The sequence below is a fragment of the Hyperolius riggenbachi genome, chromosome 9, assembly GCF_040937935.1.
Source record: "Hyperolius riggenbachi isolate aHypRig1 chromosome 9, aHypRig1.pri, whole genome shotgun sequence".
NCBI classification, from domain to species: Eukaryota; Metazoa; Chordata; class Amphibia; order Anura; family Hyperoliidae; genus Hyperolius; species Hyperolius riggenbachi.
In genome coordinates, this window is record NC_090654.1 from 227,848,325 (window position 1) to 227,862,392 (window position 14,068).

At 43.7% G+C, this 14,068-nt stretch overlaps 1 protein-coding gene across 5 annotated transcripts in view; it reads left to right on the forward strand.

The window, feature by feature from the left end:
* The window catches only part of SIPA1L1 (signal induced proliferation associated 1 like 1), a 370,713-nt gene that overhangs the window by 203,005 nt on the left and 153,640 nt on the right, over nt 1-14,068 (forward strand). For all 5 annotated transcript variants that reach the window (XM_068254095.1, XM_068254094.1, XM_068254096.1 and 2 more), the window contains one exon: nt 13,828-14,016. In XM_068254095.1, coding sequence (XP_068110196.1) covers nt 13,828-14,016 — 189 coding nt within the window. The remainder of the gene's footprint in view (nt 1-13,827; nt 14,017-14,068) is intronic.

A 14,068-nucleotide genomic window follows, 5' to 3' on the forward strand; every position in this document is an offset into this window, starting at 1 on the left:
TGCGACTATTTGTCGTCTCTGAAAACCTTTCATTAAAGAGAATCTGTATTCACAAAATGAAGTATAAACAAACATCCCTGCCTGTTTGGGGTCATCTCCTAGCCCCCTCTGTAATATTTTCGCTGCTCTCCGCTGCAATAAAGAGAGTAAAAAAACTGTTTTATAAACTGTTTTATAAACAGAAAAGATGGCCACCAAAACAGGAAGTGCATCAGCAGAGCAGTGAACTCAGTTAATACACAGTGAGTACACAGAGAATTCAGTGAGTTACACATTGAATTCAGCCTCCAGAGGTTATGTGCAAGTTTTGAAAGAGCTGTGTCAATGAAACATGAGCCTGGAGTCTTGGCTCTGCACTCACAGGCAGCTTCCTCCTCATCCAGCTATTCTTTGTTCAGTTTATCAGTCTGTGTTTATCAGCCTCACAGATAGCAGACAAGCTGACAGTGAGAGCAGGGACATTGTGAGGAATAATCATCACAGGAGCACTGGAGGGGCTTGGAAGGAGTTAACTTGTTCACATTACTGAAGAGTTGGCAGCCTTCCAGACACAGCTGACAAATCCGACAGGGGAAAGATAAGTTGATTTATTACAGAGATGGTGCAAGTAGAAAGTGCTGCAGTAAGCTCAGAGCACAATGGCACAGCCTTAGGAACTTGTAGGATAGGAGAAATACTGCTAACATTTTTGTTACAGAGTCTCTTTAAGGGGATATACCAGTAAAGGCAGATTTCCTTTATCTTCCTTTAAAGAAAGCCTGAACTGAAAATTAAAAGTCAAAATAAGCATACACAAGTCATACTTACCTTCCATGTAGTCTACTCCTCAGTCTCTTTCTCCTGTCCCGCGTCCTGTTTGTTCACTGTGATCAAGGGAATTTTCCGTCCTCCATTTTGAAAATGGCCATTACCCATAACAGCTTTCTGGTCAGCACACTGTTAAACTGTAACATCGCCCACTTGAGCCTTAGGGAAACATGGACATTACCTGGTACATCAGTTTTCCTCTCAGCTATAACTGACAGCAACTGAAATTTTATTGACAGCAATTGATATATTTCAGATCTGACAAAATATTGTCAGAACTGGAAGGGATTATTGTCAGAAGAAAATGGTGAGCTTCTGAGAGGAACTGATGGCAAGGTAACTATGTAATGTTCATTTGAAGTTACCTCATGTGTTTATTTTAAATATTTTTACTCAGTAGAGTTGGGCCGAACCTCCGATTTTAGGTTCGCGAACCTGGTTCGCGAACTTCCGCGGAAGGTTCGGTTCGCGTTAAAGTTCGCGAACCGCAATAGACTTCAATGGGGATGCGAACTTTGAAAAAAAAAATAATTATGCTGGCCACAAAAGTGATGGAAAAGATGTTTCAAGGGGTCTAACACCTGGAGGGGGGCATGGCGGAGTGGGATACATGCCAAAAGTCCCGGGGAAAAATCTGGATTTGATGCAAAGCAGCGTTTAAGGGCAGAAATCACATTGAATGCTATATGACAGGCCTAAAGTGCTTTCAAACATCTTGCATGTGTATACATCAATCAGGTAGTGTAATTAAGGTACTGCTTCACACTGACACACCAAACTCACCGTGTAACGCACCGCAAACAGCTGTTTGTGTAGTGACGGCCGTGCTGGACTGGTGCGCACCATGGCGAGAGTGCAGGTTTTGGTGGCTTTACAGCCCATATGGTCGCCTGGCTGATGTAGCTGAATGACAGAACAGTGACTGTCCAGCTGATCAAATTTGGTGTGCCCCCCGAGACACTCATCTAGGCGCCGGTCATTGCTTCATTGTGATACGCAAGCCCCTTCACCACGGCAAGGTAATGATCACGAAGGGGAATGGGCGCATGTACATGCCTTTTCTTTTGTTGTTGCAGCTGCCCGCAGTGCAGCCAGAAAAATTAGGCAGTCATGTACACGCACCAGAAAAATTATTACAGCGGCCGCTGCTAGCAGCGGCCTAAAAAATTCAGCAATCCGCCTGGAGTCCCGGACCCTGTTGGTGGTGGCGAAGAAGGTAGTCAAGCGGCCTGCAGGCAGACATGCTGTGTGGAGGGACTGGGAGCGACTTAGTCTTCTTGGGGCAGGCCAGGCAGCCAGTCACACGGCGTGCAGGCAGAGATGCTGTGTGTGCGGGGACTGACTTAGTCTTGGGGCGGGCAGCAGCCCTCCAGGATCCATGCCTCATTCATTTTGATAAAGGTGAGGTACTTAACACTTTTGTGACTTAGGCGACTTCTCTTCTCTGTGACAATGCCTCCAGCTGCGCTGAAGGTCCTTTCTGACAGGACGCTTGCGGCAGGGCAGAAGAGAAGTTGGATGGCAAATTGGGACAGCTCTGGCCACAGGTCAAGCCTGCGCACCCAGTAGTTCAAGGGTTCCTCATCGCTGTTCACAGCAGTGTCTACATCCACACTTAAGGCCAGGTAGTCGGCTACCTGCCGTTCCAGGCGTTGGTGGAGGGTGGACAGCACAGGTATGCAGTGGCGGGTCCACTGAACAGAACAGGTATGCAGTGGCGGGTCCACTGAACAGAACAGGTATGCAGTGGCGGGTTCACTAAACAGAACAGGTATACAGTGGCGGGTTCACTAAACAGAACAGGTATACAGTGGCGGGTTCACAGAACAGGTATGCAGTGGCGGGTTCACTGAACAGGTATACAGTGGCGGGTCCACTAAACAGAACAGATATACAGTGGCGGGTTCACAGAACAGGTATGCAGTGGCAGGTTCACTGAACACAACAGGTATGCAGTGGCGGGTTCACTGAACACAACAGGTATGCAGTGGCGGGGTCACTAAACAGGTATACAGTGGCGGGTCCACTGAACAGAACAGGTATGCAGTGGCAGGTTCACTGAACAGGTATGCAGTGGTGGGTTCACAGCACAGGTATGCAGTGGTGGGTTCACAGCACAGGTATGCAGTGGTGGGTTCACAGCACAGGTATGCAGTGGTGGGTTCACAGCACAGGTATGCAGTGGTGGGTTCACAGCACAGGTATGCAGTGGCGGGTTCACAGCACAGGTATGCAGTGGCGGGTTCACTGAACAGGTATGCAGTGGTGGGTTCACAGCACAGGTATGCAGTGGTGGGTTCACAGCACAGGTATGCAGTGGTGGGTTCACAGCACAGGTATGCAGTGGTGAGTTCACAGCACAGGTATGCAGTGGTGGGTTCACAGCACAGGTATGCAGTGGTGGGTTCACAGAACAGGTATGCAGCCAGACAGGAACAAGTTAAGCCTAACTAATCTTTCCCTGAGAGACAGTCTGCAGCAGCTCGCCCTACTCTCACTAACGCAGGCAGCACACGAGTGACCGTAATGGCCGCCGCTGCCTGCCTTATATAAGGGGGGGGGTGGGGTGGGGCTCCAGGGGCTAGTGTAGCCTAATTGGCTACACTGGGCCTGCTGACTGTGATGTAGAGGGTCAAAGTTGACCCTCCATGTGCATTATGGGGCGAACCGAACTTCCGCAAAGGTTCGCCTGCGGAACGCAAACCACTGAAGTTCGCATGGAAGCGTTCGCAGGCGAACCGTTCGGCCCAACTCTATTACTCAGTACAGGTTCTCTTTAAAACTGCTTTCTGCTTTTAAGTTGTGCGGATCCTCTCTCTGCCTGTAATCCTGCACCAACTGCTGGGGTGTAACTAAAGGGGCCCAGAGCTGCAGGGGGCCCCAAGTACTAACCTTCCCTTCCTTTCAATACAGGAGGCTATACTTCAGATCAGGTGTTTTTGTGGCTACACTTGTTATAGGTGTGAATATCATGACTGCCACACTTGTTTTATGACACAACCAAGGTCGTGAAGTGCACCAAGGGTAGGCAAGGAAAGGGGTGTAAACATTGGGGGGGGGAGGGAGGGGGGGTTAAGGAGGCATGAATTGTAGTTACTCCACTGACCAACTGCATACTTGTTCCCGGGGTGTAGCTTAAAAACTGCTGAGGCCACAATTTTAACATGGCAGCCAAGCAATTGGAAAAAAAAAAAAGCAATTATCATTATGACTTAACCAGTTCGGCCTATCTGGACCAGATCAGGCGCCCCCCCCCCCCCCCGCGCGCTCCCGCTGCCCGCCGATAGCCCACTGATCAGTGAATGGGAATATAATTCCCATTCACCGATCTAACTTCCCCGCAGAAATACCGACGCTTTCTCTCCAGAGAGCGCGGTATTTCTGCCCCCAGGAAACTTCTCCCCAGCATTTTAGTTCCTGGATGCGAGATCGTTCGCATCCAGGACTTTTTTCACTGTGGCCATCTTGTGGCCAAATAGTAAACTGCACCCACATACATTTTTAATAAAAAAAAATATATTTTACATTTAAAATTAGCAGTTTCCCTCCCACACCAAACATTACCCACATACACTTTTTTTATTAAAAAAATTAATAAATAAAAAATACAATTAAAAAAAAAAAAAACATAAATAGTTACCCAAGGGTCTGAACTTTTTAAATATGCATGTCAAGAGAATGTTATTATATTTAAAAATATCAGCTTATAAATAGTGACGGACGCAAATTGAAAAAATGCACCTTTATTTCTAAATGAAATATCGGCACCATAAATTGTGATAGGGACATCGTTTAAACGGTGTAATAACCGGGACAGATGGGCAAATAAAATACATGAGTTTTAATTACGGTAGCATATATTAATTTCAAACTATAATGGCCAAAAACTGAGAAATAATGAATTTTTTTCATTTCTTAATCTTCCTGTTAAAATAGATTTAGAAAAAAATAATTCTTAGCAAAATGTACTACCCAAAGAAAGCCTAATTAGTGGCGGAAAAAACAAGATATAGATCAATTCATTGTGATAAGTAGCAATAAAGTTATAGGCGAATGAATGGGAGGTGAACGTTGCTCGGATGCATGAGATTTTCGGACTACGGTGCTGAACCGGTTAAAGGGAATCTGGGCTGGCTTCAGAAGTCTTCGGAAGCACTCGGGCTTCCGATGACTGGCCGCTCCGTACTGCGCACGTGCGAGCATCCTTTCTCGAGCATTCGCATCTACACAGTATAGAGCCACTGGTCTTCAGGAGCCCGAGTGCTTCAAAAGTCTGCCAAAGTTTTCCGTGGCAGGAGATTCAAACGGAGGAGCCTGCAGGGAAGCAGGGACATCGTGAGTAGAACGGGAAGACTTTATAGGTCCCAGAGCCTTCCCTCTCCTTATTGAGTCTGTTTTTGGTTTTTAAAATCACTTCAGATTGCTTTACATATTCCTTTCTGTTTTCCTGAAAATGTTCAGCTGAATATTGTTGCCCAATGTCAGCTATTGAAAGCATTTCCGAATTTTGGGTGACGACTTGTGTATGGTATGATGGCACAAATGGAGGAAGCAGGAATAAGATGCGCATATGGCTAATGGACAAAAAGGGCGCACCATAGGCTGCAATGCAAAATATCGGCTATTGGGCGGCAGAGAAGAAATTAGGGCGCCTTGACAAATAGCGGTTGCAGGAATCCTGATATCAAAACTTTTCGTTTACAGAATAAGGTTTATGACAAATATCGTTTACAAATTCGTTTTGACTTTCGGTTTAACTTATCATTTTTAAATTTCGCTTTCAGGAGTGTAATGAGGAAATTTTAGTTTACACTTATTTTGTTTTAAAATTCGTTTTCATTAGTATAATGTTTCAATATCATTTTCAAGCTTATTGCATTACAAATACATCGCTTTTGGTATTAACCTTGTTTTCAGAAACCTAATGCGTAAATTATAGTTTTCAGATTTATTATCTTACTAATATATCGCTTTTAATATTACTGTTATTTTAAGATTTTTAATGCGTATGTGATTGTAAGGCTATTAATTCTATTAAAAATATATAACTTATTCTATTCATGTTGCTTGTAGGTAAGTATTTTACAGTATCCAATATAATATCATTTCTATGTACGTAAGGGTGTTTGTGCAGTGGGGATGGTTAGGCACCACCAGGGGGATGGTTAGGTTTAGGCACCACCACCGGGGGGGGGGGGGGGGGGGGGAGTAGGGTTCGGCACCACCACGGGGTGGTTAGGGTTTGGCACCACCCGGGGTGGTTAGGGTTTAGCACCAGTTTGGCACCACCCGGGGTGGTGGTTAGGGTTTGGCACCACCGGGGGGGGGGGGGTTAGGGCTTTGCACCAATGGGGGGGGGGTGTTGAGTGTTAGGCACCACCGGGGGGTGGTTGTGGTTAGGCATGTGGTTAGGCACCACCGAGGGGGGGAGTGGTTAAGAGCCATCAGGGGGGTTTTAGGTTTGGGCACCACCAGAGGGGTTTCAGGGTTAGACACCACCAGGCGGGTCTAGGGGTTAGGGATAGGTACAGGGAGGTTTCTGTGTGAGAGTAGAGTTAGGTATAGTTTCAGTATAATATTTCTAATATATACAATTTATTTAACTACGCATATTACTACCAGGAGGGGAGGTCTAGGGGCTAGGTATAGGTAAAGGGGTTAGGGATAGGTATATTGATAGTTCCGTGTGAGAGTACAGTTAGGTATAGTTACAGTAAAATACCTGTAATACCTACAATTGTATTACTATGCTTAATACAAGTGTAAATATCTTTTTTTGTTAGACGGTATTTTGCCATTTCATTACCGTTAATTCAACATATTTAGCACTTGATTTTCGTTTATAATATAGACACAAAAAATATTGTTTTACATAAAAACGTATAATTTTATCTATATCCTGCTCCCTTTTTTCCAGACCCCCTTTTTTGCATGTACGCCAAATGAAATATTGAGTAACATTCCATTTATCACACGAACACCAGGTACACACCCCCATGCAGATCAAAATGTGAATGTTCGACATTAAAAAAAAAAAATGAATACAGTTACAAGGGTAGTTGGAGATGCAGCCTTTAACAGCCTTCAGCAACTATGAAGCTGTTTGATGTCTACTATGGCCAGTATCTGCATTATAATCAGATGGTAGGGGAGAATCTTTCCACTCTCTAGTGCAGGGGTCTCCAAACTTTTTCGGTCAAGGGCCGGGTCAAGATACTTCAGACTGCTGGGGGGTCGGAACATACATAAAATGTAGAAAACATTACATTGAGCCTAGGTAGTGTAAACTATTACCTGTTAACATGTGCAGCCCTTAGGTCTCCCATTTAACTAAATCCGATAGTATGCCCCCCAACACAGCATGTGCAGATAGTATGCCTCCCCAACACAGCGTGTGCAGATAGTATGTCCTGCAACACAGAGGAGAACTCCGGAGGAGAAGCAGCCATTCATGTGGCACCGGAAAAAACATCTTTACTACAGACCGTGAAGCATAACCAGGTGACAACCTGCAGTCCAATTGGACCCACGTGGATGGGTGGTGCAAGCACTAATATTCTTTGTGGGTTGCAGATATTTAAAGATGCAGTGGACCGCAACTATACGTAATAGATGTTGAGTGAGGGGCCGGTGAATAAGCCTCAGGGGGCCGCATTTGGCCCGCGGGCCTTAGTTTGAGGACCACTGCTCTAGAGAGTTGGCCGTGTACTACTTATGCTGGATACACACGGTGCGTTCCCGCACTCTATTTCCTGCTCGATTCCCGTCGATTTGTTTATTTCCAACATGTCCGATTTGCATTTCGATGGATCGTTAGGTCGAATTGGTATACTTTGCATGCGAATCGACCTAACGATCCATCGAAATGCAAATCGGACATGTTGGAAATAAACGAATCGACGGGAATCGAGCAGGAAATCGAGGGCGGGAGCGCACCGTGTGTATTCAGCATTAGTCTTATATAAAATTTTGGACCTGCACAATGTTTGAACTGTCTCCTTTTAATCAATGAATTAAGCCATCTTGTCCATGTTCTGACTACCACTGTCTGTGGAATGTCACTACCAATGGTGTTTTGATGGTCTGTTTTGCACTTTTAATTAAGATTTTGCCTTTGATTCTAGTAGCTGTTTTCAGGTCCATCCACATTTAACCACTTTATCAGCCTAAAATGAACAAAATAAGCGCTACTTACCTGGGGCTTCCTCCAGCCCCAAGCACCCAGCATGTCCCTCGCCGCAGCTCTGCATGCAGCTGTTTGAGGTTATGACGTCAGGCCGACCTCAAGGTGGACCGGGAGGGAGCTGCGGCGAACGGCTGCGTGCAGAGCTGCGGCGAGGGACATGCTGGAAGCTTGGGGCTGGAGGAAGCCCCGGGTAAGTAGCGCTTATTTTGTTCATTTTAGGCTGATAACTCCTTTAAGCCCGAACGGTTGTTTATTTTTTGCATCTGAGCAACTTACACCTCCCATCCATTTGCCAATAACTTTATCACTACTCATCACAATAAATTGATCTATAGCTTGTTTTTTTCCACCACCAATTGGGCTTTCTTTGGGTGATACATTTTGCTAAGAATTAATTTATTCTAAATCCATTTAACAGGAATATTAAAAAATGGAAAAAAAGAATTTAATATATGCTACCATAATCAAACCCATGTATTTTATTTGCCCATTTGTCCCGCTTATACCATTTGCATTATGTCCCTATCACAATGTATGGCGCTGATATTTTATTTGGAAATAAAGATGCATTTTTTCAATTTGCGGCCAACACTATTTACAAGCCCATAATTTAAAAATTATATTAATATACTCCTTTGACATCCATATTTAAAAAGTTCTGACCGTTAGGTAACTATTTTATTTTTTTTGTTTTAGTAAAAAAAAATTTTTTTCTTTTACTAAAAAATTTATTTGGGTTATTTGTGGTGTGGGAGGTAAACAGCTAATTTTAAATGTAAAATAATGTATTTGTTTAGTAAAAAATAGATGTGGATGTAGTTTTACTATTTGGACACAAGATGGCCACAGTCAAAAAAAATCCTGGAAGCGTGATCGTTCGCTTTCAGGAAGTATTAGGACGACGGGAAACCTTTTGTAACTCAGAAAAACCGCAGCCTCTGATAAGAGGCTGTCGGCTTTTCTGCGGGGGGCTTCGATCAGTGAATGGGATCTATAATCCCATTCATTGATCGCTGGGCTAATGGCCGGCAGCGGGAGCGAGCGCAGGCCAACTGGACGAGAATGTTCGTCCAGTTGGGCTTAAGTAGTTAAATTATTTCTTCATGCTTGTCTATTTAGTTCTTATTAATTTGGTTATAACATTCCTCTAACACTCTGCTGTCTCATTCCCGCTAAACAATGCTCAGTTCATAGTAACCTATGGTGCTAGATGCCTCACTCTACATTGTAAATCTGGAGAAATACTTTAACATATTTTCCAGTTTAGAGCAACAGTTTATACTTGAGCTATAATTTTGTTTTTGAGACCTACCTTACTGATTGCCCAAAACCTTGAAACCACCTGGGCCTGAATTGGGAAGAGAGGGGATGGGCTGAAGTTTGTCTTCCAGGTGGAAGCAGGTCTTCCTTTTGTTTAGTTGCTGGGCTGGGGTTGCCATTCTGTTGCAGAGGAATGGTAAATACTGAAATATTACCTTTTAACAGCCTACTGTGAACAGATGCTGCACAGCTTTACTACCACTTCACGTTTTCTATTGGTTCAGGAACTGAAGTTTCCCTTGAATGCCTAGGACAGGTTTCCAGGTTTCTTATGCTGGCGTCTGTCTCTGTGATGGACACCAGCACTTGGTCTGATGAGTATGTACCTGGAAGCCGCCTATTGATATGCTGTGATTTCCCTTTCCAAATTCACATGCGAAGAAATGCTGCAAATCACCCCTTTAAAGCAAAGTAAACTTTGACCTTTTCAGTGTCTCTGCCATCTTCTACATAGTATAAATAACATAATTTTGCTCATGCCCCTTTGCTGGCCAGAATCTGCATTTATGTCACAGGGGCTGCAATCAGGCCTATTCTGAATGCAGACCAAGATTGAGGATATGACATTGCTGCAGGCACTAAAAGGTTATCACTGCCTTTATTGCTCTCTAGCAGTCAAAGAAGAGTTAAACGTCAGGTAGTAGCATGGACATCTAGAAGCTTTTAAAAGGAATTTATCATGACTAATGCTGTCTATTAGAGCATGTATGTATAGTTTTTGTTAATAAAAAAGGTCCTGAGTTAAGGGGCCCATACACTCAGCCAATTTTCTGGCCGACCGATCGATCCCGATCGATTGATCGTTTGCAAATCGGATGGCCAATCGACCAATCGATGGCCGATTTCGATGGATTTCCATTGAACTGGCAGGTCGATCTGATGAGATTGCTTATCAGTTTGCATTGGCCTTAATAAAAAAAATGCCATCAGATCGAATTTCAATAGATTTCATACTGAAATCTATTGGAATTCTATCCTGGTAAAAAATTTTCTAAAAACGCATCAGATAGATCATCAGATGCATTTCTTATCTATCTGCTGCCAATCTGACGAGTGTATGGGCACCTTTAGTCTATAACCCACAGCCCTCAATGATTATGGTTATACATTGCTTCCTCTCTTTTGCCCAATGGATATTTATAATCTGCTTTTTGTGCTTGTTTAAGCAAATCATGGAAAGTGAAAATGGCAAGCACTCTGAAACCACGCAACACCTGGCATATATAGGGCTACAGGAAAGAGCTTGTCAGCCAGTTTGAAAGCACATAGTGTGCAGTTGCTTCTTCGGTACAAATCAAGCAGGAGCGTAAAACCTACAATCACATCTCTAAGTCTAAGAAACCTTGAGTTTACATATTGCAATACATGCCATACAAATATGCCATGCTTAGTGGTGTCTCTTATGTAAGGCTGTGGAGTCAGTACAAAAATGATCTGAATCCAACTCCTCAGTTTATGGGACGTTCGACTCCAACTCTGACTCCAGGTACCCAAAATGGCTCAGACTTTGACTCCTTCGTCTAATATTTACCAGGGCTATGGATTTGGTACAAAAATCATCCGACTCCTCAGTTAATGAAACCTCTGACTCCAGGTACCCAAAATTGCTCCAACTCCGACTTCACAGACCTGCTCTTATGTACCTGTCATTACTTCTTTCGAGAGATACCCAGTTATCCTTTTATGGGGGGGGGGGGGGGGACTGAGAAGCCCTTTCTTGCAGCCCTGTATACGGGTACTACTTGGTTTGCCATTTCACTCTCCATGCATTGCTTACATGTTTCAGCACATTCACTTATATGTAACATATGGTGGAGTTGGGTATGTATTGCTTAACAGAAATAAGATCATGTCTAGAACCGGTTTGGAAAAAAAAAAATATTTAAAGCCACAACTCTCAAATGGTCAGTTTATAACCACTGACTTCAATTGCTGTTTTTGAGATTTCCTTGCCAAAAATGCAAACATATAAATCTTACATTATTAGTCTAGGGTAGAGTATATTTTTAGTTTGATCTGTGCTCTTTAGGGGCAATTATTTGAATTAAAATGTCTGCTTCCACTTTAAATTTTTGGCAGTGTTGGCAATTTACAGCAGCCTGGTATTCTCTTCTTTTTTCACAATGACAATAATGCAAATGGCAGGGCTAGTGCAGCATAACCGTGCATGCTTTCTCCTCTCTCTCCTTACCCCCCCCCCCCCCCCCCCCAGCTATTTTTCATAGTGTGCGGTATGTTCAGGCAACTCTCTTAACATCTTAGAGCTAGGACCATGGCTTTACCTCAACAAGCTGGCTCTGTCTCTCTTTCCTAAAGGGCCCCGTACACTGGTCGATTTCGGCATTTGTTTGATAGATCGACCGCAAATCGATGCACGATTTGCGGGCGATTTCGATCTATTTAAACTGTGCCAGGATGGAAAATCTAGGTCGATCTGCTGCTGGCAGCAGATTGATGGCTTATAGAGTTGCATTGGATCTAATGGTGCAATAATGCATTTAGATTGATTTCCAATAGATTTCATTCCGATTCCTGTCAGATTCGACCTGACGGTCTTCTGACCGAAATCTATCTGATGGTCGAATCTGCTACAAATCTATCAGTGTATGGCCACCTTTTACTCTCGGAAGCCTGTTCACTAATCACATAATAGACACCCTTAACAATTCTGCATCATTAGTTAGGGTTAGTTAGGGTCACAAATGCCACGCGGAATCACTGCTTAGATACTGTTCAATGGACACAACACAAATGGGGGGCAGTTATACAATTTTCAGCCCAAAAGACAGCAAACGACCCACCTGGCCAACGATTGTCTAGGGCTCTGTACAAGGCTTCAAGTCAAGAGCAGCCATCTTCATTTAAAATCATACCCTGTGAGAAATCTGTGGGGAGTGCATATGGAGGTAATTCGGAATTAATCATCCCTAGCCCTGCTTTTTTTCTTTTAAAGCGGAATGAAACCCAGCATTTCTTCTTTGCTCTATAAAATTATTTACAGCATATTATGTACTACCAACTTTTTTTTTTTTTTACTGGAGCAGCATTTAATTAGTTAAACACAGAGCTTGAAAGTTCAGTGCAGAGAAATCTGGACACATCTGAATTGTGGATAATGTTATCTTGTGTTTACTTAATTGTATCAAGTGAGGAATGTGGCACATTCTCTGACTGTGCAGAAGCTCCTGGACACAGAGAGAAACTCAAAGCATTTTACCTTCAATACAAGATGAATAAAACCAGTTATGAATAAAATGCAAAGTAAGCTCTAAAGGCAAAAAACTGTACTTTTGGGAACTTGTAATTTCTAAATGAATAATACTTATGCACAAATGCAAATATGATAGCCGTATGGCATATAAGAAGTAGGAAAACCTGTTTTTATTGAATATTATGTCAAGGTTTTATACAGCTTTAAAGGGGAACTGAAGAGAGAGCTATATGGAGGCCGTGATGTTTATTTCCTTTCAATCAATACCAGTTGCCTGGCAGCCCTGCTGGTCTATTTCTCTGCAGTAGTATCTGAATAAAACCAGAAACAAGCATGCAGCTAGTCTTGTCAGATCTGACTTTAAAGTCTGAACCAGTGAAACACCTGATCTGCTGAATGCTTGTTCAGGGGCTATGGTTAATAGTATTAGAGGCAGAGGATCAGCAGGGCTGCCAGGCAACTGGTATTGCTTAAAACGAAATAAACATGACAGCCTCCATATACCTCTCTCTTCAGTTCCCCTTTAAAGGGATACTGTAGGGGGGTTGGGGGAAAATGAGTTGAACTTACCCGGGGCTTCTAATGGTCCCCCGCAGGCATCCTGTGCCCGTGCAGCGACTCACCGATGCTCCAGCCCCGCCTCCGGTTCACTTCTGGAATTTCAGACTTTAAAGTCTGAAAACCACTGAGCCTGCGTTGCCGTGTCCTCGCTTCCCCTGATGTCACCAGGAGCGCACAGCGCATGCCCAGCATGGTCTGTGTCTGCGCAGTACGCTCCTGATGACATTAGCGGGAGCGAGGATACAGCAACACAGGCACAGTGATTTTCAGACTTTAAAGTCTGAAATTCCAGAAGTGAACCGAAGGCAGGGCCGGAGCATTGGGGAGTGGCTGCGTGGGCACAGGATGTCTGCTGGGGACCATTAGAAGCCCCAGGTAAGTTCAACTCCTTTTCCCCCAACCCCCCTACAGTATCCCTTTAAGCTTTTAGTTGGGCTTTAAACTCTTAAACAAAATTCCATGTGATCATCTGAAAGACTGTTTAATCTGAAACACTGTTTGCTCTTAAACCAAGAAGATTAATTCACCAGGAGATTTAAATAGGTTTTGAATTTATAATGGGGAACATCCCACAGCTAGCATATGTTGGAACGTGGCAATGATTAATTAGCCTGTTCTTCAGGAAGTGAAGGGTGCTGGTTTTATATTCTATACATTAATATTAGATGTCCTTGTAATAAGTACTTCTGTCTGCAGCCTTGATAATAAGTTCCGTGACATGTATTTTATCTTTTATTCTTAGCTCATGACGTTACGTGGCTCAGTGCTTGAGGATGCTATTCCATCAACTGCCAAACACGGCACAGCAAGAGGTCTGCCACTTAAAGAAGTCCTTGAGCATGTCGTGCCTGAGCTGAATGTACAGTGTTTGCGGCTGGCCTTCAACACTCCGAAAGTTACAGATCAACTCCTGAAACTTGATGAACAGGGAGTAAGTACATTTATGTATGGACATTCTGTATGGCTGTGCCTTAAAGTACCCC